We start from the raw sequence: 22,322 nt of genomic DNA, 5'->3' as shown, positions 1-22,322 counted from the left end.
GCTGGAGTGGGAAACAAAAGATGAAGAAGTAAAATCTGTAATAATTCATTGGGCAAAAGATGTGGGACATAACATACAAATTACCTCATGGGAAAAGTTAAGAAATAAAGATCAAAATTTACTGCTTGCTCTCCATTAAAAGAAAACATTATGAAAATGATGTATAGATGGTATCTGACTCCTACAAGACTTGCAAAAATGTATAAGAACAGAACCAACATATGTTGGAAGTGTAAAGTTATGGAGGATACATTCCAGCATATGTGGTGGACATGTAAAATAGATGAGCCCTTCTGGGAAATGATTTAGAACGAACTGGAAAAAATGGTATAACTTTATTGAATACATTAAAGAACACTATGAGAGTTTAAAAACATTAGCAGGATTCACATAACGCTTGTAATTTAAATTAACAAAGAATAACAATAGTATAACAAAGTTAGATAAAGTAATTAGAGGCAGTTAAAAGGGGAAGAATTCTGGAAGCCAGGGGAGGGTGGGGAGGAAGTCCTGGGGTTCAGGGAACCTCATAAAGGTATTTAAATGAATATGGTTTTCTTAAAATAAGTGTATATGTCTGTGTGTATATGTATACAGTGGTACCTCGGGTTACATACGCTTCAGGTTACAGACTCAGAAATAGTACATCGGGTTAAGAACTTTGCTTCAGAATGAGAACAGAAATTGTGGCGTGGCAGTAGCAGGAGGCCCCATTAGCTAAAGTGGTGCTTCAGGTTAAGAACAGTTTCAGGTTAAGAATGGACCTCTGGAACGAATTAAGTACTTAACCTGAGGTACCACTGTATGTGTGTGTTTTTAAAAAAGATTTTTTTTTGAAATTTTGAAAAGAATTAGAATAATAATAATGAAATAGCTCAACACAACAGGTGCTTCAGGTGGTTTCCCCAAATTCAGCTGAAACTGCAACTTATACTGGCTTGTCCAGTCTCACCATTATTCAGCCTCTCCATGGCAAGCATCTTTAGTATTTAGTAGAGCAGCCTTGGGCTGCTATGACGTGCTGTAAACGAGATCCATAGCCAGATAGCAGCTTCCAGCAGCATTCCTGAGGAATCTGAGCCCATTCCTCACACCAGAGATTTTCTGTGGGGTTCAAGTCAGGTGACTGTGATTGCCACTGTAGAACCTTCCAGGACTATTTCTGCAACCAAACCTTGGCGGAATTTGAGGTATGCTTGGGATCGTTGTCCAGTGACACCGAAGCTTCAGCTTCTTCACAATCCTCCTAGGATTTCATGATACTTCAATGAATCCAGCCTGCCTTCCACAGGCTGCAAGTTTCCAGTGCTGGAGGATGCAAAGCAGCCAGAGCATCACTAAGCCACCACCATGCTTCACAGTAGGCAGAGTGTTATCTTCAGAGTATGCAGCATTCTTCTTCCTGCAGACATAGCACTGATCCAAGGAGCCGAAAAGTTCCGATTTTGTTTCGTTGCTCCACAGAACAGAATCCCAAAACTCTGCAGCTTATTTATATGATTTTGAGTATATTGGAGTTGACTTTTCTTGTGCTTTGGGGTCACTACTGGTGTATGTCTTGGAGTTCTGGCATGGAAAGCATATGTGTTTTAGTCTGTGCTTTACTGTGTTCACTGAAACCTCAGTGCCCATTGCCACCATGTCTTGCTGCAGCTGTTTTGCAGTCACTTGAGGGTTTCCCCCCAGCCTGCCCTCTCAGAAATCTGGTTGCTGCCTCAGATAGCTTATTTTTTCTGCCCTGTCCAGGTAGTGTAGCTTTGAACTTGCAAACTATGCTTACAACAGTGTGTCTAGGAACATTCAGTGCCTTTGCTATCTTTTTGTATCCTTCGCCTTGTTTGTGAAGGGCGATAATATCTTCTCTTACCTTCTTGGACCATTCTCTTGACCTACCTATATTTCTACCATGCAGCCAAATTTGACACTCAGCAAACCCCTAGTCAGTTCAGGTATTTCGTGTGTTGCAGCTGAAGCACACCTGGTGCAACTAATTAAGCCCTTGATTGGTTACATCAGGTGTGTTTGAGAAAAAACCTGTTGTATTTGTGCTGTTGTTACAGATTCTATTCAGGGGGTTGAATAATAGTGAGACAGGAGAAGCCAGTATAAGTTGTATTTTCAGCTGAATTTGGGGAAATGAAGCATCTGTTGTGTTGAGCAATTTCAATTGCTTTTGTTTGATTTGCTCATTGCAAACAGCTGAAAGTCTGTAAATTTTGAATAATTTCGAGTGCGACTGTCTACCATATGAATTTACAGCTGGCTAAACTCCCAAAATCAGTCCTAAATTATTAAATCGATGCCCCATCAAGGCATCAATTTTGTTTAGAGGTGCCAGCAAACACAGTTTGTGAAATGGCATTGTCATTTGCACAGATGCTAGCTTGATCCCGCCCCTGTCTCCTTGGTAACTGAGATGTCTGCTTCTTGCTGCCCTTCACAAGGTGTTAGAATAAATTCTAAAAAGTGAGAATGTAAACTGAGGGATTAAGCAACGTTCAGCGGCTGCAAATACAAGGGGGAGGGTTAATCCTCCATTTAAGCTTTATGAATGAAGCTGCAAGAGAGTTGAACTTTAGCATGGCACTTTCTGATTGCTGCCTCTGGTCTGTTAGGCTTCTGTGTGTTTGAGTGGCCTTGCAAGCAACGGTGGAGCTGCTGCTTAAACCTTCTTTTGTGTCTTTGTGCCAGCACTGATGTAGTCTATTGAACATGGTGCCCATTCAGGACCAGATTTTCCGCCACTCAGAATACGTAGGTGCCTGGAGTTTGGCACATGGCAGATGAGAAGCAGTGAAGGATGAGGGTGTGAATGGAAGAGGCTGGATTGTGATGTGTTCTTGGGGACGTGGAAAATAAGGATGTGCAGGGGGCATATAGAATAGAAGAATGTTGAAGTGCCAAAATACATTACATGAAATTGCTTGTGCATCTGTTCTTGGATGCTAGTATTTCACTTAGGTGGGAGATTTGATTGATTTCTTATGTTATGGGGGTGCAATTTAAAGTAAACCTTCAAAGAAAAAAATGACGCCAACCCCCTCCGCCAAACTTGCGCTAGCCCTTTCCATAACATGCTAGTTTTGTTTGATTTGCAGGAGGACATTTCAATGTTTGATTCTCATTTGAAGTGGCCACAAGCAAAAAGCTGTACCACTTGCCTTTCTAATAATGTATGTTTCAGTTCATATATGGAGGCCAGCAACAAGACCCTGATTGGTCGGCAAACAGCAGGCTCCAAACTCTCTTGTTTTATTTATTAAATTTATATCTTTCCCTTCTTCTCAAAGGAGCCTCGAATGGCTAACAACAAGTAATAAAACAATAAAAGCATCTTTTTTTGTTTTTTTAAAAAAAGTGTTTATCACATCATGTTGTGGTAGTTTGTGGCAACCTATGTATTTTTAAAGAAGAAAAATGGTTCTGCATGATTAGCAAAAGCCACTAACAGAAATAAACTGCTTACATTTTACAACCTGTCAGCTCCAAGCTTGTGGCTGGCAAATGTGTGGTATCTTGCATAAAACCCTAAAACATAATGAGAACAGCTCTTGGGGAGAGCATTGGGGGCCTCTGTTGTGTAGAGCCTGTGCAGCTGGTGACCAGCAGTCCACATGAAGCCACCCAGCCATTTTCTTTGGTTTACCAAGTATTTGACAGTTTCTCTGATTTTGCAGTCCCAGGGAGGCAGCACTTGGTGGCCCACCACATGCCCCTGGTGTGCTGCCTGAATCGCAACTTGTGTGTGCTGGTTCAGTTTTACAACATTTTTCTTGCAATTTTTGCAGCTGGTTATGAGCTGAAGCTATAAACTTTGTTGTTCTCTTTATAAATCCCATTGTAGCTAGCAGGACACAACTGCAAAATATGTGGTTTTTGAGGGTTTGTTAAGACCTCAGTTCTCCTGTGAGCTAACTTTTCATCTGCCAGCTTTAGAAGGGAACAGATGTTCTCCAAACCAGACAGGCTATAACTGTGCATGCTGTTGGAACTAGGCATTCTGCAGGAATGCAATCTCCCTCCCCACACAAATGCAAGGTTCCCAAGCAACCCAGCCTTGCCTAAAGCAGGCCTGGGTGACGTGCACCTGTGGACATTGTTGGGAACAAAATCCTGTTCTGCAAATGCTGAAGTGAAGTAAGGAGTTGGACTCTGATTCTATGATCGTTTGCAGATTGCTTAATTTAGTTGTGGCTTCTGAAGGGTTGAAAAACATGTTTAACATTGTCGCTTCATTACTTCAGGTATTTGCAGAATCCTGAAAATGATGAGTGATGCAAGTGAGATGCTGGCTGCCGCTTTGGAACAGATGGACGGCATTATTGCAGGTAGAACATTAACCCAATGTTTTCTTTTAATCTGCTTGATTGCCCTTTTGCTCCTGGAGGGGATGTGTTCTGGAGTAGGAAGACACTGAGCATGGTGAATTTCTCTCTTCAAAAAATCAAACCGAAACTTCTCTTCGCAAATTCATTCAAACCAAACCATTAGCTTGCTTGAAGCTCTCTGTTTCACCCTCACCATCTGCTTTTCAAAGCTGTCAGGTGGTGTGGCTCCTACTGTTGCAGTCTGTTCATTGGAGGGAGGAATGTTTTCCCCAAATGTAGGTTAAAGTGTTGTGCGTGTTGGAGGTTATCAAAGGGAGAAGGGCCACGAGGAGCAACCTGGATTATGTTAGCACAGAAAAGGGGATGAAGTGGTAAAATTGTGCCTGGACTATGGCAGAGATGGCAGGTGGGGGAATTGCACTGTTGAACAGCTTTTTCGTGGAGATAAACATTACCTACTCATAAGAAATCAGCATATAAGAAGGGTAGGCCTTCTTGTGTACTAGGGTTTTGGGCATGTTCCCATCGATGGTCCACATCCCCCCCCCATCTAAAGTAGCACAGCCCAATAACAGTTGGATCACCTCATCAGCTATTTGTGAGAACTAGGTCTCAACTGCACTGTCTCTCTTACTCAGTTCTGAAATATATCCCCAGGGGAAGGGATCTTCCGGCCAGGCACACTAGCATTTTGGTTTGATTTCATGCCAAGCCAAGCTGTGCAAACAGCTGTTTAAACTAGAAAAGTATTCTGAGTGGGTGCAGAAGACATGAAGGTGCCGAGTTTCCAGATTAGTGATGTTATTTCCCTTGCAAAATACTTTCTGAAATGGATAATAGCATATTATTTCCTCCCATCCATCTCACTTCAGTCATATAGATTTGCATCATAAATACATGTGTCCAACAGATGTGAATATAGCATATTTCTACTTACAATTGCATTTGCGTTTCCTTAAAGGTTATTGTCTCCAAACTGACCTTGATAAGGCAATCAAAGGAATATGAATAAAATATCCAAATTATCAACACTATGGTGTAGAAAAAGGACTACATTTTGTCAGTGAAGTACTTGAAAAATATTAACTTATATCAATACTCAAACTTATGTGGCTTTATTACTGTATTTTTCCATCAATAAGACGCACCCATGATTTAAGAAAATGGGGGAGATGGCCCAGAGTATAAGACGCCTCCTAATTTTTGAGATTATTTTTTAAGGAAAAAAACATAGTCTTATACATGGGAAAATAATGGTATTTATTTATTTATTTATTTAGGAGGGAGGCTTAGCTCCTGTGAATTTGTCTAATCCTATCAGCCTTGATAGTAAAACAGAGCTTCTGTGTTCAGGAGCAGATTATTATTATTTACTATTATTACCCCTGAACTGCAGATGTGAGAGAGAACAGGGAAGGTATGTTGCTATCATGCGAGCTTCCCAGAGGCCCCTGACTCTTGTTTTTCTGGACCCCGTTGGACCAAGGCCTGAACCAGCAAGGTGAATGCACCTTGCATAATATAGCACCTCATGAGATGTTGCAGTAAATAAAATCCACAAAATGAGAAAGAATAACCTGTGCTCTTCCTCTAAATACCATATTTTGCCATGTATAAGACAACCATTTTCCTTTATAAAAATTTAGTGATAAATTGGGGGTCATTTTATACACGGGTTAATATGGTGAGGAGCCAGAGCAGAGGATCGTCGAAAGACAGCTCAGTGAACTTTCAAAAGAAGTTCAACACCTCCTTTAGCTGAATATATATGCTAGTGAAGTAGATGGCCTGAACTTGGACAAAAGAGACCTTGGTCCAGATTCCCACTCAGTCATGGAAGTCATTGTGTGACCTGGGATCTTCATTATATCTTTCAGCCTCACTTTCCGAACAGATGCCCCATGAGAGTTACTTAGGGCAGGATATAAATATGATAGAAAGATAAATACTCTATTTGTAAGATTTATATCTTCCCTTTCATGGTAAGCAATTATGGATTAGGGCACATTCAAATGAAAAACTAGGCAAAACCAGTCAATTAAAGAGTAAATTCATTTCAAATTTGAAATGCTTAACCCGTTGTACTGTGTTAATCCTGGCTGGAGGGAAGAGATGGGTTTTCAACTGGCACCAAAAAATGAGTGCAGAAGCCTGTGCTTTTGGAGGTCTGTGGTCCACACAAACAGCTTGCTGCAAAGAGGCCTGTGGCAATTTAAAGCTGGCCTTCACGCAGAAATGGTTCCATGTGTAGTCACCTGGGCTTGCTCTCTTCTCTTGCTTCCTGGGCATCAGACTTCGGAGCACAGATGCTCAAACTTCGCTCCCTGCAAAAGCTGTAGCCTTTGCTGCCTAAAGCACAGTTCACAGCTTTCCATTGTCTTCTGTCCCCTAGCGCTAATTGTTAAAGGATTCCCTTGCATCCACGCAACATACTGTGATACCTCAAAAATTCTGTTCTTCAGACTAGTTGAGGTCACAGCTGATGTCTTCTGTGTGACTGTAGTGTTAAAGCTCAGTTAATGGCTGCTATTGAGGCATTAATTAAACCATATATGTTGCAAAGGCTGCCCTGCAAGCAGCAAGACCAGAGGCCTGGAATGGATATATAGCATAAGAGCAATTTTCATAACACTTTACCAGGTGACTTCGGGTTTAGGCAGACCTGTCTACACCACTATGCAGTAAACTAACTGTCATAATTCATTTGTATACTGTAAATTAGTCACCCACATAATCTGGTTTGTAGGGTTTAATGTGCAATTATTCAAAACTGCAAGCTTGTATAAATCAACGGTAGTACACAGGACACATGTATTGCAGCAGAGATACCTGAAAAACCTGGGTTTGAATCCCAACGAAGCCTTGAAGTGCTCAAGGTAACTTTTGAGCGAGTTACATTCCCTCAACCCTGCTCATAAAGGGTGAAGGAAAAAATGGGATAACCTATATTCTTCCTTAAGACCTTGGAAGAAACGTAGTATACAAAGTTCAGAAATACATAAATAAACAGCTGAATATTTTCTTCATGTCACTACAACATTGGTCACACCTTTCATCAGGCAATATGCTCACCAATTTGGGTTTATTTTTAACCTCCATTTTTGTAGCAGCTATTTCATTATTTTGACTCTGTTTCCCTCTCCTCTGCCCCATACATGCACATGTGCTGTAGTCAAGTGTTTAAATATTTGTGCTGTCTAGGTTCCAAGGCTCTGGAATATTCGAATGGCATATTTGACTGCCAGTCCCCGACTTCTCCATTCATGGGGAGCCTGCGAGCGCTGCATCTCGTGGAGGATTTGCGTGGCTTACTAGAGATGATGGAAGCGGATGAAAAAGAAGGATTGCGGTGTCAAGTCCCAGATTCGACAGCAGAGATTTTGATGGAATGGTTGCAGAGTCAAATGGTAAGGCATTTGCATGGATTATTGGCAAATACAATGTATGTAGTCATACAATGTGGGTATGTATGTGCACCGCTTCTGTGTTTGATCTTAATGTGCACTGCTTAATGATTGTCAAATACTGCAGTGCTGCTAAATGCATATCAAAGCCCCACGTTGCCACGCTGCATTTTTGCTTGATTCCCTTAGGCTGTTTCGTCAGGTTGCTTCCTTTCTGTGTTCCTTTCACAATGATACAGAATACATTATATGTACTTTATTTTTGTCTTCATCCCTGTTTTGAAAAACAATGCCGCATGCTTTTCCCCAATTTTTCTGATTTGAAGGTATGAAGCTAGGGTTGCCTAATGTCCAGATTTTCCCAGACTTGTCCTCTTTTGCAAAGGTAAAATCACCATCCAGGCTAATTTTTAATATTTTGCAGAACGTCTGGCTTTTTATTTTCTCTACCATTATTACCAGGGCTGCTCTAGGACTTGCAGTGGTGAGGCCTCATGCAGCCTTCCAGGGCTGCTCCAGGCTTTGTGGTGGTTCCAGTGGCTGCCAGGCCTGCCATAGCCTTTTGGGGGCTGTGCTGGGCCTGGCAGCGCCTCTGTCTGGAGACACAGCGTCTCGAGAACAGGAGGCCAAGTCTGTTGTAGAGAGGCATATATCTGTTAGAACATCCAGATTTCTTGATAAGGCTTTACAAATTTGTGTAATAAAGGGGGTAGAAATAGAGTAGAAATGTAAACCACGATTATTAGCAGTATGATTGCTGTTGTTTTTATGTGTGTAATGGCTGCTCGCTAAACAAAGTAAAATGGAAGGTAAGAGAGGGGAGGCACTGGCGGAGGAAGAGGATTGCGGGGGGAGCGCCCCGCAGCGCAATCCCGGCAGGGTTCCATCGCGGCTGCCCCCCCACTCATGCTGGGTGCCCCGCCCCCAGGACGTGCGCCACCCCCCCGCCTGCTCTCTCTCCCCCCCCCCCCGGTGCCAGAGCATGAAGCTTTGCCACTGAGGGCAGGGCGGGGTGAGTGATGGAGATATGGGATGGGGAGGTGCCTTGAATTTCTCTCTCAAAATGCTAGAGGGTATGTCATTTTCATTTTCATTTTCCATATGTCATTTAAATATTTCAATACACCTGCACAGAAACTATTACTACTGTTTTTCTTCCTCCCCCCTCTTTCCTGGCTCACCTACAAATGTGTCCTCTTATTGCTCTTTGGAATATGGCAACCCTAGCAAAGCCCAGACTCTTGGTAAAACTGTTGGATATTTTTAAGAATTCATGCGCCAGTCTTGGTTCAATTGATTCAATCTGCCTTGTGGCTGTTCTTATTACTCTAAATTTTATATTGTACCTTAAGATCCCAGCTCACGTTGAGCATGACAGTGTTTTTACATAGCAGTGCTGTACTGAATCTTTGTGGGTTTTAATTTGTAAGAAACTTGACATTTTGGGTTGGGAGGATCTTCTTCTGGAAGAGGTTGGTCTTTGTGAAATATGGTGAATAACTCACAGCGTAAGTTACTCATGTGATAACTTGATGGGGGAACGGCATCTTTTCAGTGTAAAAAAAGAAGACTTTTTCCAGTGTATGGAAGAAGGGCGGGGGGATCGATGGAACCCTGTGGGTACCATGGAAAGCCACAGGGTGCAAGTGTGCCTACGAGCAACACATTGGCAATCCATGCACAACATATTCTTCGGACAGGTCCAAAAATGGTAGAATACTGGAATGCAGTCTTGACAGAAATAATAAAAAAGTCATTGTATATAATAATAATAACGAAATTGGATGTTAACTACCAGAAGGTCCTTTAATTGCATTATTTGGCTATCTTAAAAGACTGGTATCCCAAGATCTAGAAATGGCAATGAATCTGCCAACAGATACTTGAATGGCCATTTGCCAAAAATGGAAAAAAGCTAGAACCTCCTACAATAGTAGCTTGTTTAAAAAGAATCTGGGAAATAGCTTATATTAAGTTAACTGAAGAAGAAGAGCAGCTGGAGAATAAATTTGTTGAGAAGAGGAGCCTGTTTGTTTCATAATGGAGCAACAGTGTGCAAGATACAATGAGACCATTCCTAGTACTAGTGACATAGTTGGTGTTAAATGAGGGCAAAGAAACAATGTGAATGTAATTCAACAACAAAAAATACCGTATTTTTCCATGTATAAGATGAGTTTTTTGTTGTTGTTTTTTTAAAAAAGGGTTTAAAATTGGGGCTCATCTTATACATTGGTAGTGCTGAGGGGTGTTTTCTTAATTTGGAGTCCCCCAAATCTTATACACAGAAAAATACGGTATATATGATTAGGCAGTTCTAAGCATTTAGCACAATTATGAAAGGTAGTTAATTATTTGGTGCCTATTTGAACATAGTGGTGGTCATTTAATGATTGAGCAATAAACTGATGCAACTAGGACCAATAAAAACAGTGGGGTTTTTTTGTTTTGTTTTGTTGAAGGGCTGGTTTGATGTTCCAATATTTATGAGAAATAAGCTAGGTTAGAAGTTACGTTGCATCATTTAAAGTCAATAAAAGCCAAAAGTGAGTAGTGTGTGTTACCTAGTGAATAGAGATATTCCTCCCCAAGCCCTTGATGACAGAGTGTGGAAATTCTCTGAAGCACTTAAAAAATGCACCGTCCATAAATGTTAGATACACCACATTCTAGTTTGAAAGGGAAGTCGCCATTGTTTCTCTGCCCCAGTATGCCTTGCTGGGACTGGAGATTGTTGCAGCAGGCATGGTCTAATCTGACTATATCTGCAAAACTCCTCCTCCATTCCACTTTAAGACTATCACAAACAACAGACTTGGGCATTTGGGCAGGCCAAGTAAGGTATTTTACTCTTCCTTCCCTTTGCTTTTCAAGTTATTTAACATCCAGACTGAAGACAACTTCCAGAGATTGCAAAAAAGCTTGCTCCCTACTTTGTGACTCTTCTGTTTGGCCCTAATAAAGGGCATTTCCCCAGATGACCTTTTATTGAGCATTCATCCCAACTGGTTTGCAGCGTTATCCAAAACTTTCCACCGCCATTTCCCCATCACTTTCCTCATGGCAAAATGCAGTCTTTGGGGGAAGTGAGTTTGTTGCGCATGACCCATCTCCTATAGCCCTGAATTTTCTAGCAAGTGATTGAATCCCACTTGAAATTAACAAGAGTCTGGAAGCACCCAAATATAATACACTGCTGTTGCTGCTTGGATCTCCCCCCCCCCCCCCGGACTAAGACAGCTTGCTGCATGATTTGTGAGACCTGTAACTATTTTTACAGCTCATGCTCCTCTGAGGGCAAACCAAGTCCTTTGCAGAGCATGTCAGTCTCCTCTTCCCCTTGGTAAGGACAACTTGTTATTGAGAATCGTCTTCCTTCCCAGCCTCGGCTTTAGTTCAGTTCCAAAATTATTGCAGGCACCAAAAACAGTAGAGCCAAGGTGCCTGCCTTATGCCAGTGGACAGGGAGTTCTGGGTTCTGCTACACTGAAATATGGATTCCTTGCAAATGTGGAACAAATCCTGAGTGGCAATAAACATGAAGGGTGCTTTTTCAAAGTGTAATCTTGCAAATACTTAATAGATTTGCTTTTCATTAGCCTTAAGATGCCATCTGCTGGAAGACAGGTGTCTGTGCAACCACAGCTGAGAAGCTTATAGGATGCAAACATGCATGCAATTATGTAGAGTGCATTGATATACCATGGTTGATACAGATAAACCATTTAAAAGGAAGGGCCCATGGGAGAGGGGAGATTACACACTGGCTATTTTTTTTTCTTTCACAGGTTTCCTTTATTGTAAAAATGGGAGAAAGACTTAAATTTGCTTTTAATCCAATTTAGTGTGAATTTAAGTGTGGTTTAGCAATAAAATACCTAGATTGAACTTCACACGTTTTCAACAAGAGATGTAGAGCACTGAGCTGCAGAGCAAAAAACACAGTATGATGATTATCAATTTAACAATATATTCCCCTGTCATGCCTTCGGGCAGCCTTTGTTTGTTTGTATCAATTTGATTTGCTTCAGAAGTTTTTAAATTATTATTATTATTATTTTATTTTGTCTTGCTGCTCAGCTGCATTTCTTTGCCTTGCAGCCATTTTTGGAAATGCTGAATGTGCAAGAAATGAATTTGGGTCATAGGAGGCGAGTTTCTCACTTCTCATTTTCAAGATCCCCTCCGACCTTCTGGTGCTGAATTATATATTTATTGCTTCAGGCCTCCCCAGTCTCGCTCATTATATTTCAGCGTTTCAAAGACTAGGAAATGACCTCACTTGCACTTAGATGTTGCTTGTACATATAAAAACGTGCTTCACGGTGAATAAAATTCCATTCCCGTTCAACAAGGAAAATGTATTATTTAACCACAAATGGTTAAATTTCTTAAGATTCAGGCTGAAATTTCTAATTTTCAGAATCATATGTAGGATCCTGCTCTTGTGTGAGCAGACCATCTTCACAACACACTTCTCAGGCAAGGGTTCCAACTGATCCAAGCCTGTGCATAAGATGGGGATGTAACCTTTGCAGTACAGTATCTTTTATCGGTCTTCCATGAATCAAGACTCCCATCTCCTAGTAACTCATTACGAGCTGGACAGATTCAGGTACCAACCCAACTAATTGTGAATTTTGGCAATGTTTCTTCACCAGACTAGGGAGACCCAGTCTGGAACCTGCTCAACTACAGATCTCAATTCACACACTCTGGATAGATGGAAATAAAACTGGGGGGAGAATCGTGTATTCTTATCTTTAGCTCAATGGAAGAATAAATTTGAATAGGTAACATACCAAAACTCTACTGTCTAGGGCTATTCTCACACTAATTATTTCTAGTTTGTTGGGAAGCATGTGACAGCATTGGTCTATGTTTTGTTTTTTTGTTTTTTTTAAATGTTTCATCCAGCATTTAGCTTCCTCTTGGTTTTTGATTTAGGGGCATGACATAATCACCCTGTTGCTTTTTAGATCATTGAAATGTTTGTGGGTATGGCATTATCAGCCTTTGGATGCTCCTTTTCACATAGGATAATGCAGTGTGTGTGTGTGTGTGTGTGGCATTGGTGCTGTACCCTGAAGCATTTGTTGCACTCATCTGGAAGTTTACTTAGTTCTATAATTTGAGTCATTCTGATGGAACAGTCTTAACAGCAGACCAGTGTGTCCCTTATTTCGTTTTCCAGACCAACGGACATATATCCACAAATGGAGATGTGTATCAAGAGCGACTTGCACGTTTGGAAAATGACAAAGAATCTCTTGTACTTCAAGTAAGTTCTTTTCCAAGTTTGTTCCTTCTTTGTTTCTATGAAGAATAGAGCATTTGAGGCCCACTGGATCACTCTTGACTGTGGGTTCACAGTCAAGTTTATATCCTCCACTCCTTAAAATTGTATCAGATGTGCAGGGATCAAGGCATAGAGAAAATGTTCTTGAAAGGAAGAAGAAAGCAAAAGGAAGTCCAAAAGTTGGCCTGCTTGAACATTTCTGTCTCATTCAACTTTGATCTCTTTCAGTGATCTGGAGATTCTCTTTCTTGTGTGTCTACGTGCCACAGGGTGTGCACACATGGTCACACGTGTGTGTATTCACTAAAATAGGCCTTCCTTTTGCAGAACTTCGAGAGTCTCAACAAACATCTGAAAAGAGATAGTCCAGCAGATGTTGCATATTTGGGCTTCCATGTAGCCTTTGACAACATTCCTCACCAAAACCTCCTAAATAAACTTTGCAGTAATGCAAACAAGGATAGGTTATTTTTGCAGATTAGCTACTGGCTAAACAACAGCACAGAACAAGAATAAATAGGTGGTTCTCATAGAGGAAAGTAAAAAGTTAAAAGAACTCCCATATTAGACTTAAGTTTATCAGAACAAGTTAACTCAAGTCTGTAGGAAAATTATGTCTCCTAAGGGAACTGGTTATGTATGTGGATGGAAAGTTTAGTCCTGACGTGCTCTGATTGTCCTTTGCCATTCCTATAGATTTGTCTTATCAATAGTGGTTTGTAGGTCTGACCTGATCGTAGTTGGTAGCTGTTCGGATAATCAGAAATATAAAACATGCCCATCATATTTTTGTTTGTTTGTTAGTTATGTAACTCCAGATGGAAATGTCCTACCTAGGAATGAGGTGCATTGATAGATCTGTGTATCCTGTTTTTGTGCAGGTGAGTGTCCTTACTGACCAGGTGGATGCTCAAGGAGAAAAGATAAGAGATCTGGAGCTCTGCCTAGAAGAACACAGAGAGAAGCTGAATGCCACAGAAGAAATGCTGCAGCAGGTATTGAGGGAAATAGTAATTTTTTTAAAAGTTGGTTTTTCTATCAGTCTTTGTTGCTTTTTTGCAGCTATTTTAGTATTAATTATTATGTTGCTTTTGTTAATGGGTCTATTTAAAATGTAAAAGGAAGTGAAAATGGGGCTTTCCTGCCCTAAAACTATTCAAATTGTGAACCAGTTTTTAAAATGGCAAGTGTACTGATGGTATAAAATATACCAGTGGTCCACATTAGAAGAAGAAGAGAAGAAGAAGAGTTTGGATTTGATATCCCGCTTTATCACTACCCGAAGGAGTCTCAAAGTGGCTAACAATCTCCTTTCCCTTCCTCCCCTACAACAAACACTCTGTGAGGTGAGTGAGGCTGAGAGACTTCAGAGAAGTGTGACTGGCCCAAGGTCACCCAGCAGCTGCAGGTGGAGGAGCAGGGAATTGAACCTGGTTCACCAGATTACGAGTCCACCACTCTTAACCACTACACCACGCTGGCTCTGCATTCACTCACACATTAGACCTGCATTGTGACTAGATGCAAAGTGGGATGTTGGGTCTTTTGAGTTTCTGAAGAAGGATTTTTACCAGTGCAGTTTTTATTCCTGCAGGCTATGATTTTATTTATTTGCCTATTTAAAACACTACTGCCCTTCAAAATTCTAAATATTATCAATAAAATAAATGTGTTAAAATGCAATAAATCCGTCAACACCCACAGTTAACCAGTTGCACCTGCTGAAATCCCCATAGGATTAGCATAGGAGCAATGTCCCATTTGCTTACTGGCCAGTAAACTAAAAACTCCTAATCTCATCGTAGGAATAGTTGTCACTGACTAAATTTCCTTTCAGGAAGCTATTTTGGTTTGCTTGGTCTGCAGTCCTAATGCCACACAACTGACAGTAAGCCCATTAAATTCAGTAGGACTGACTTTTGAGTAGATATACTTAGGAGTGTGCTGTTGCCATAGGTTTTTTCTTGTTTTGAACTTGGAGGGCTACGTTTATGGTGATACGAAAATCCAACGAATAGCTCTCAAATGAATCAACTCTTCTTATCAGGAGCTCTTAAGCAGAACATCCCTTGAAACTCAAAAGCTGGACCTTATGGCAGAAGTTTCCAACTTGAAGCTCAAGCTGACAGCTGTGGAAAAGGATCGACTTGATTATGAAGACAGATACAGAGACACAGAGGTAAGGTAGATTCCTCATGGCTGAAACTTTTGTATCTTGTAATTCCTCAAACAAAAGTTTGTTTTGATATTTGTGGTGGAGGAGTGATATTTTTATATCCCTTTTACTGTTACAAATGAAATTAATCATTTAGGATTTGCCTAGACCAGAGGTTTTCAACCTTTTTGAGTCCACGGCTCCCTTAACCAACTACATTTTCTCTGCATCACCCCTGTGGGACTCAGGAGCCCAGTTAGGTCACCCCTTGCCTGCCTGGGAGACTCTCACCCTTTTTCAAACACCCTCCCTTGTGGAGTGTTTCTTCAGCCTCCTTGCCCACCCCCCTCCTTGGGAGTCCTCCAGGCAGATGCTGCTGCTGTCCCCGGTCTCTGAGCTGCCCTCCTCCCAAACAGAGGTGCCTTCAAGAGGCACCCTTCGCCTGTGGAGCTTATAGCCAGGGCTGCTGCAATAAACAGCTATGTAAACCTTTGGGAGGCAGAGATGTGAGGGGGCATCAGAGGAGGGAGGGAGGAAAGAGAGACAGAAGCCGGTGTTGCCAGTGGTACCCCTGACCAACATTCAGGGCACCCCAGCGTGGCATGGCACACTGGTTGAAGACCACTGGCCTTGGCCATCACAAAAATACATGCACAACTTGTGACCTGCCAGAGCAACTGTTGTCCACCAGTTCCGCCCAGTTCCGCATTGTGAGCTGCTGGTCCCATGCAAATCACAAAAACCGGAGGTTCAGTTGAAGCATTTGGGGCCAGGACTCAGCCTGATCAGTCATTTAAGTTAAAGTACTGGAATTTTTCATACAGTACTTCTGTGAATAATTTCTGTCTGCCAGGAGTTCCCACACTCCCACACCCACAGGTCTCTGAAATAATGAGGTTTAGGTTCATAGATTCATAGAAGTGTAAAGTTGGAAGGGTCATTTAGTCAAACCCCCTGCAATGCAGCAGTCTTTTGCCCAATGTGGGGCTCAAACCCAAGATTAAGAGTCTCATGACTGAGCTATCCCAGGCAAGCAAATGCTGCAGAAGAGGTTTAGTCATGCTGGCCACATGAACCAGAAAACTGTCTGTGGACAAACGCCAGCTCCCTTGGCCTGAAGCGAGTTGAGTGCCGCACCCCATAGTCTCCTTTGACTGGACTTAACCATCCAGGGGTCCTTTACCTTTATCTTTTTTTAACCTAGTAACTTACTACATTTGGAAAACAAGGCTCTTGAGTAGGCTGAGGGGTGTGTGTGTGTGTGTGTGTGTGTGTGTGTGTGTGTGTGTGTGTGTGTCTACGTGCCACAGGGTGTGCACACATGGTCACACGTGTGTGTGTATTTACTAAAGTTGGCCTGCTTGAACATTTCTGTCTCATTCAACTTTGATCTCTTTCAGTGCCAGTAAGAACAGTTAGAAAGAGGATTCCAACTGCTTTGCTTTACTCTCCCATGAATTTTCAGTTTAAAATAACAATTACTTTTCCCGCCTTATACTTTTTAAATAGGGCTTGATGCAAGAAATTAATGAATTGCGGCTAAAAGTAGGAGAAATGGACAGTGAGAGACTTCAGTATGAGAAAAAGCTTAAATCTACCAAAGTAAGTAATGTGAGCTGTGTTGAAAGCCTGTGTTGAAAGAGGTTGAAAGCCTGTTTTCAAAACCCGAACTTACATAAGAGGGTTGTCTGCTTTTGAAAGAAGAATCACGGGGGCACCAATACTGCTTGACACCATACCTTATTATACTTTGATATTTGTAGGCATTTTGTAAAGGGGTGGTTCACTGATGTGGCAGTCCACAAACTGTAGCCTTAGAGGTGTGCAGGGTTGTAAATCCAGGCAGAATCTGCTTGGCAGGCAGGGTGGAGTCGCTGTGGTATCGTCCTGGAAGCAGGACTGCTGTTTCTTGCTGGCAGGGAGAGCAGCCAAGGTCGGATGAGGTGAGGTGAGGTGGCAGGAAGGCTGGAGTAGTGCAGATGAACCAGCAGAGCCAACTCAGGCGCTTCTGAATTGCATTTTTGCCATGTGGACCTTCCTGCTACTTTGCCCCTTCTGGATAGCAACAGCAGCCCACTGCCAGGAAGCTGGTGTAGCTGCTCCCCCTCATGCAGCAAGTCACTTCTGCATCTGGGATCACATACAGGTGATGTTCGTATGAGCTGGTGCATCCAGATAGGAAGTAGCATCATGGCAGCCCCAACATGCATGGTTGTAGTGTATTTTTGAGCCATGCCAGCAGTCCCAAGGGTGATCCTGCTGTATTTATCTCATAGAGAACCTGTTGCACAGCTTATGTAAGAATCCTTTGACAAACTGGAAGAAAGTTTCATGAAATCCACTCTGGTTTATTTGGACTTAAATGTGTTTCACAGGGGATCATTTTTAGCCTTGTTTCTTTTCTGTCTTTACTTCTCTTTCACTCCTCTGTCTCTATTACCAGTCTTTAATGGCCAAACTTTCTAGCATGAAAATCAAAGTGGGCCAGATGCAGTATGAAAAGCAGCGGATGGAACAAAAATGCCAAATGTTAAAGGTGTGGTAGATTGGTTGGGCCTGGTTTTCAAATCATTTCTTTACCACAGCGTTTTGTGACCCTGTGTTCCATTTTGTGTTTCCACCTTGTTGTTGGAGTTTGTGTGTGCTCTTCAAAAGATAACTGTTTTTCCTGCACATTTGCTTTTTTAAAAACAGTTTTCATTTGGGTCTGTAATGAGGGCAGTGCCCAGGATGAATTTTTAACCATGGCTTCAATAACATGAATGTGTTGACTAGATCATTCATTGATAGTGGGCATGTCTACACTAAAGACTTAAAGAGGTTTAGCACTTCTGTCTTCTCAGAGAACCCTTGGAATTGCCTTTATTTTCCTTCTCCCAGGGTGTACTGGGGAAGCAGTACTGGGTGAAAGTGGTATAATACTAATATAAGACAGTATTGTAGATATGGATACGAATACACGCACCCATAGCCATATACACACGCACACATGTGGAGTTTCCTGTTCAGCACTTGGTGGGAAGGAGAATGGTCTTAGCTCAGTGGTAAAGTATATGCTTTGTTGGTAGGAGGCCCACAGTTCCATCTCTGGTGCCTCCAAGTAGGGCTGCAAAAGTCTTTGGCTTGAAAATCCAGAGAGCGGCTGCCAGCCAGTGTCAGCAGAACTGGTCTGACCCAATATAAGGCTGCTTCCTATGTTACAGTTGCCAGTTGTGTGTGTGGATAAAACTATTTATCGCCTGAGTAATACATGGGGTTTGTTCTTACAAGAAATCTCCATATGTTTCCATAGTACCTGGCAGTTTCATATGTATTCTTCCCTCTTCCATCTACCCAAAATATCATACATACATTATTTCACTGCACTGTTAAATTAGATTTTATGCTATGAGCATGCCTCAAGTTGTTTTTTGGTTTACCGCATTAAGGCTGAAATCCAGTGCACACTTACCTGGGAGTAAGTGGCTCTCATTTCAGAGGTATACATGCTTAGGACTGCTTAATGCAACACTTGGCGAAAGTGTTTCATGCATGTCTAAAAGGTGAATAAAATCCTTTTAGTGTCACTTTTCAAATTCAAATGAAGACATTATTAAACATTTAAATTGGAGATGGGATTGCTATGATTGGGAGGCAGGCTGCCCATGCATTTTGTGACGCAGGGAGAAATTGTTTGTTGTAAAGACTGTAAAAGGTTTGATGAGGGCCCTGTGGAATGCCCTCCCACCAGATGTCAAGGAAATAAATGACTAACTGACTTTTAGAAGACATCTGAAGGCAGCCCTGTTTAGGGAAGTTTTTAATGTTTGATGTTTTATCACTTTTTATTATTATTAATAATAATAATATTCTGCTGGAAGCTACCCAGAGTGGCTGGGGAAAACCAGCCAGAGGGGAGGGGTATAAATTATTATTATTATTATTATTATTATTATTATTATTATTATAGATTTCTAAAATGAATTTTAATCTGAAGACCATCTCTAACTTAAATGATTAATTTCAGTTTAGGACCACCTTTTAAAACACAAAGCTAGTTTTTAAACAGATGTGTTGATTTTCTGTTTGCGCAGGAAGAACTGTCATCATTAAAAGATAAATTAGAACAGAAGGAAGCTGAGATAAAACAGTTGCAAGAGAGACTGGCTCACCAGGTGAAAGGAGATGGGGTGGACATAAATGACAGAGGTAAGGCAACTGGCATTGAGGCTCCCTAAAGCCATGGTGTATCTACTGTGGTCTGTGGTTTATGACTTGTCTCTTCTAGAAAAAGGCTCAGTTAAACCTACAGACATAGGTTGGTGCATTAGGGTCACCGTATTTCAGAAGTGAAAATCCAGACACAAAAGTTGTTGATTGAGCTTTTTTTGGGAAATCGAACACACACTTCCTTGTTCTGTTGGCAAAAACCCAGACATTTTGCTGATTTTTTTGAAATTACCCTTGGATGTATGGCAACCCTAGATGTATGCATGTTGCTTGAGACTGTGTTCTGCTGTTTAATTGCAGGAAGAATTAGAATTGTAGTGTTGGAAGGGACCCTGAGGGTCATCTAGTCCAGCTGCCTGCAATGCAGGAATCTTTTGCCCAACGTGGGGCTCAAACCCACAACCCTGAGATTGAAAGTCTCATGCTCTACCAACTGAGCTATCCCAGAAGCTGCCACTTCTCAAATCTCAACCCATATGCGTTTTAAAAGACACCCTTCATAGAAAAAGTGATAAACAGACTGGGTCATACCATCTTCACTTGCACATGGCATCTCCCTGGGACCTGGTTTTTTTCCATGGATGGGTCAGGTTCTCAGGGAAATACTAGTCTCCAATAAACATGGTAAGCTATAGGTGGCCTGGCCGTTGCTTTCTGTTTGTAGTAAAAGGGAGAGGTTATGTACAGGTGCACAAGACTCAAACTAGGTTAAAATTTATTTCTGGAAAGTAATGAGTGAACAAACCTGGAGAATGTTGACTTCTGCATGGCTAAGATAGTAGCATATTTGAGATTTCACTTGGCTGAATGCTGGCAGGACAATGTATAACTGCTTCTCTTTGTAGGATGACGCTGCTATCCTGTTGCTTAGCAACATAACAAAGCAACAATTAACATATATTTAAATTCATTTCTCCATGGTCTGCATTTTATTTCCACATAGGACTGCTTTATTTGTCATGAGTGGTTTAAATGTTTAAATGATCATGGATCTGCAAAATTACTCTAGGAAATTACTATCCTCTAGGATGTATTACTAGGAATAAACGATATGTTCACATGTTCAGATTGGGATGAATTCCTTGATAGAGTAAAATACAATCAAGAGAGAAAATAGAGCTTATTTATTTATTTTAAATACTGATGACTGTCCTATAATCATTGCTCTGAAAGTGATTTAAAACAAAATAAAATACAGAATAACATACATCATAGACAGAACAGCAGAGTTTTAAGAGCGAGCGGATAAAAATTAACATTCCTAAAATGCTCGCTGAAATAAAAATGTCTCAAAGGGACACTGAAATCCATACAGCTTTGCCATCTGAGGATAAGTTATTATGTAAACAAATCCCAAGTTGAGCAGTTTTGAGAGATCCTGGGTATTATCGTGTGTCAGTGACAGATTCTAAAACAATATATTTCAAAAATTAATTAATGGTGAGGCTACGACAGCATCGATCTCATAAGTACGTGGATGGGAGACCACTGGAATATAAGCATTCGAAAGGAAATATGATTTGCAAATATAAAAAATAAATAAATAAAAAGATTACCATAGTAATTATTATAAATAGTTGTATCTTGGCAAGTTCAAAATAGGGATGGGGATGTATGTAAAAATGTGCTGAATTCTTCCATCTGTGAAGAGATTTGTGCAATAAGATACAAAACCTAGAGTCACTTTTATGAAAATTGTAAGGAGATGCAGCTCAAACACTACTTTATTATATGAATCATGAATAAGGACTGTACTATGTATGACTTTATTTTCATTACTGTTGAAATTGCTTTAATGCTTATAAACTCCATCTAACTTCAAATTCAATGGGTTTTCCTGCACAGATGAAAATTGTAAAAAGAAGCTCAAAGACAAAAGTAAGGTTTTTGGTGTCTTTCCACAAGAACTTACATTTGACACACTTTTCCAGTACAGCTTTCTGCATGTGTCATATAAAACAATTTTAACAAAATGCTGTTAGACTGCTTCATCTTCCATCCTCATTTTCAATGGAAATCCAAATGGAAAGAGTAAAATTAAATCTTGCATTTTAAATCTTCCATTTTTTTGTTTCAAATTAGAAAGCATTTGATCCATTGATTTCTTGCCTAAGAAATAAACTAAATATTTAATAAACAACCTTCTATTTTAATCTATTTGCCAGGATTAATCTCAGCATAGGCTATATCTATATATTCTGTTCTCACAAGAACAATCTATTTTCTTTCTGGTTTATTTTATATCTTTCTATTTTTGGTACCCTCTAAGAGGAAAAGCAATTGGGCCATAAGGCCACTCAGAATTAAGGATGTTGTCAAGAGACATTGGTTTCAGCAGGCTAACTTTGTGGGTTAGTTTCACACCTAATGCAGAACCATGATCTGGCATTGCATGAATGAATCCTGTGCTTGCGTGTTCCAGTGCTTTCTCTCACTACTGATTTAATGAAAAAACATCCAAACAGGGCAAACTATTCTTTGTGCAAACCATAGTTTGAATGTCATTTGTGCACAAACTATAGCTTTTCTACATTGCATATTACTACAACCTATGATTTGCTACTAAATTGGCTAACTAAACTGGAGCACATAGAATAGAATCATAGAGTTGTAGAGTTGGAAAGTACACCTCTTACACATGAGGTGGGAGGGAGAGGGGAGCACAGAACTTCTTCATGTAATACCAGACCATGGTTTGGTGTTGTGCCTGAGCTAAGTTGCAGTTGGGTTGTGACCATGGAATACAATGATATTCAGCTTTGCTCCACTGATACTTGAGTGTTTTTGGAGAGAACATAGGAAATTCTGAATGAATTGCAACTGACATAAGGGAAATAAGTTTTAACCCAGCTGATATTTAGTAGGAAATTAAAAGATTGTAAGTTTTAATCAGGGACTGATATGTAATACATTTTTCTAATTTATAA

The 22,322-nt window shown here is 40.8% G+C and overlaps 1 protein-coding gene and 1 long non-coding RNA gene across 22 annotated transcripts in view; one reads left to right on the top strand and one right to left on the bottom strand.

Moving 5' to 3' along the window:
- Positions 1-22,322, top strand: part of PPFIBP1 (PPFIA binding protein 1) — a 114,977-nt gene that overhangs the window by 62,983 nt on the left and 29,672 nt on the right. For 15 of the 21 annotated variants that reach the window (XM_081879089.1, XM_081879090.1, XM_081879095.1 and 12 more), the window contains exons 2-10: positions 4,245-4,328; positions 7,530-7,735; positions 12,927-13,013; positions 13,913-14,026; positions 15,079-15,210; positions 16,696-16,788; positions 17,630-17,722; positions 19,260-19,374; positions 21,241-21,273. In XM_081879089.1, the coding sequence (XP_081735215.1) occupies positions 4,265-4,328; positions 7,530-7,735; positions 12,927-13,013; positions 13,913-14,026; positions 15,079-15,210; positions 16,696-16,788; positions 17,630-17,722; positions 19,260-19,374; positions 21,241-21,273 (937 nt within the window). In that variant the 5' untranslated portion in view covers positions 4,245-4,264. The remainder of the gene's footprint in view (positions 1-4,244; positions 4,329-7,529; positions 7,736-12,926; positions 13,014-13,912; positions 14,027-15,078; positions 15,211-16,695; positions 16,789-17,629; positions 17,723-19,259; positions 19,375-21,240; positions 21,274-22,322) is intronic. The other 6 variants (XM_081879092.1, XM_081879100.1, XM_081879104.1 and 3 more) reach the window with 3 other exon arrangements.
- LOC309351499 lies at positions 19,908-20,232 on the bottom strand. The gene is made up of 2 exons (XR_014160867.1): positions 20,141-20,232; positions 19,908-20,049 (listed from the first exon to the last, which is right to left on the bottom strand). It is a non-coding gene; the product is annotated as an uncharacterized lncRNA (long non-coding RNA).

This window comes from Podarcis erhardii (genome assembly GCF_964252035.2).
Source record: "Podarcis erhardii genome assembly, chromosome: 10".
Taxonomy (NCBI): domain Eukaryota; kingdom Metazoa; phylum Chordata; class Lepidosauria; order Squamata; family Lacertidae; genus Podarcis; species Podarcis erhardii.
This window is presented reverse-complemented; position numbering and strand designations above follow the sequence as displayed.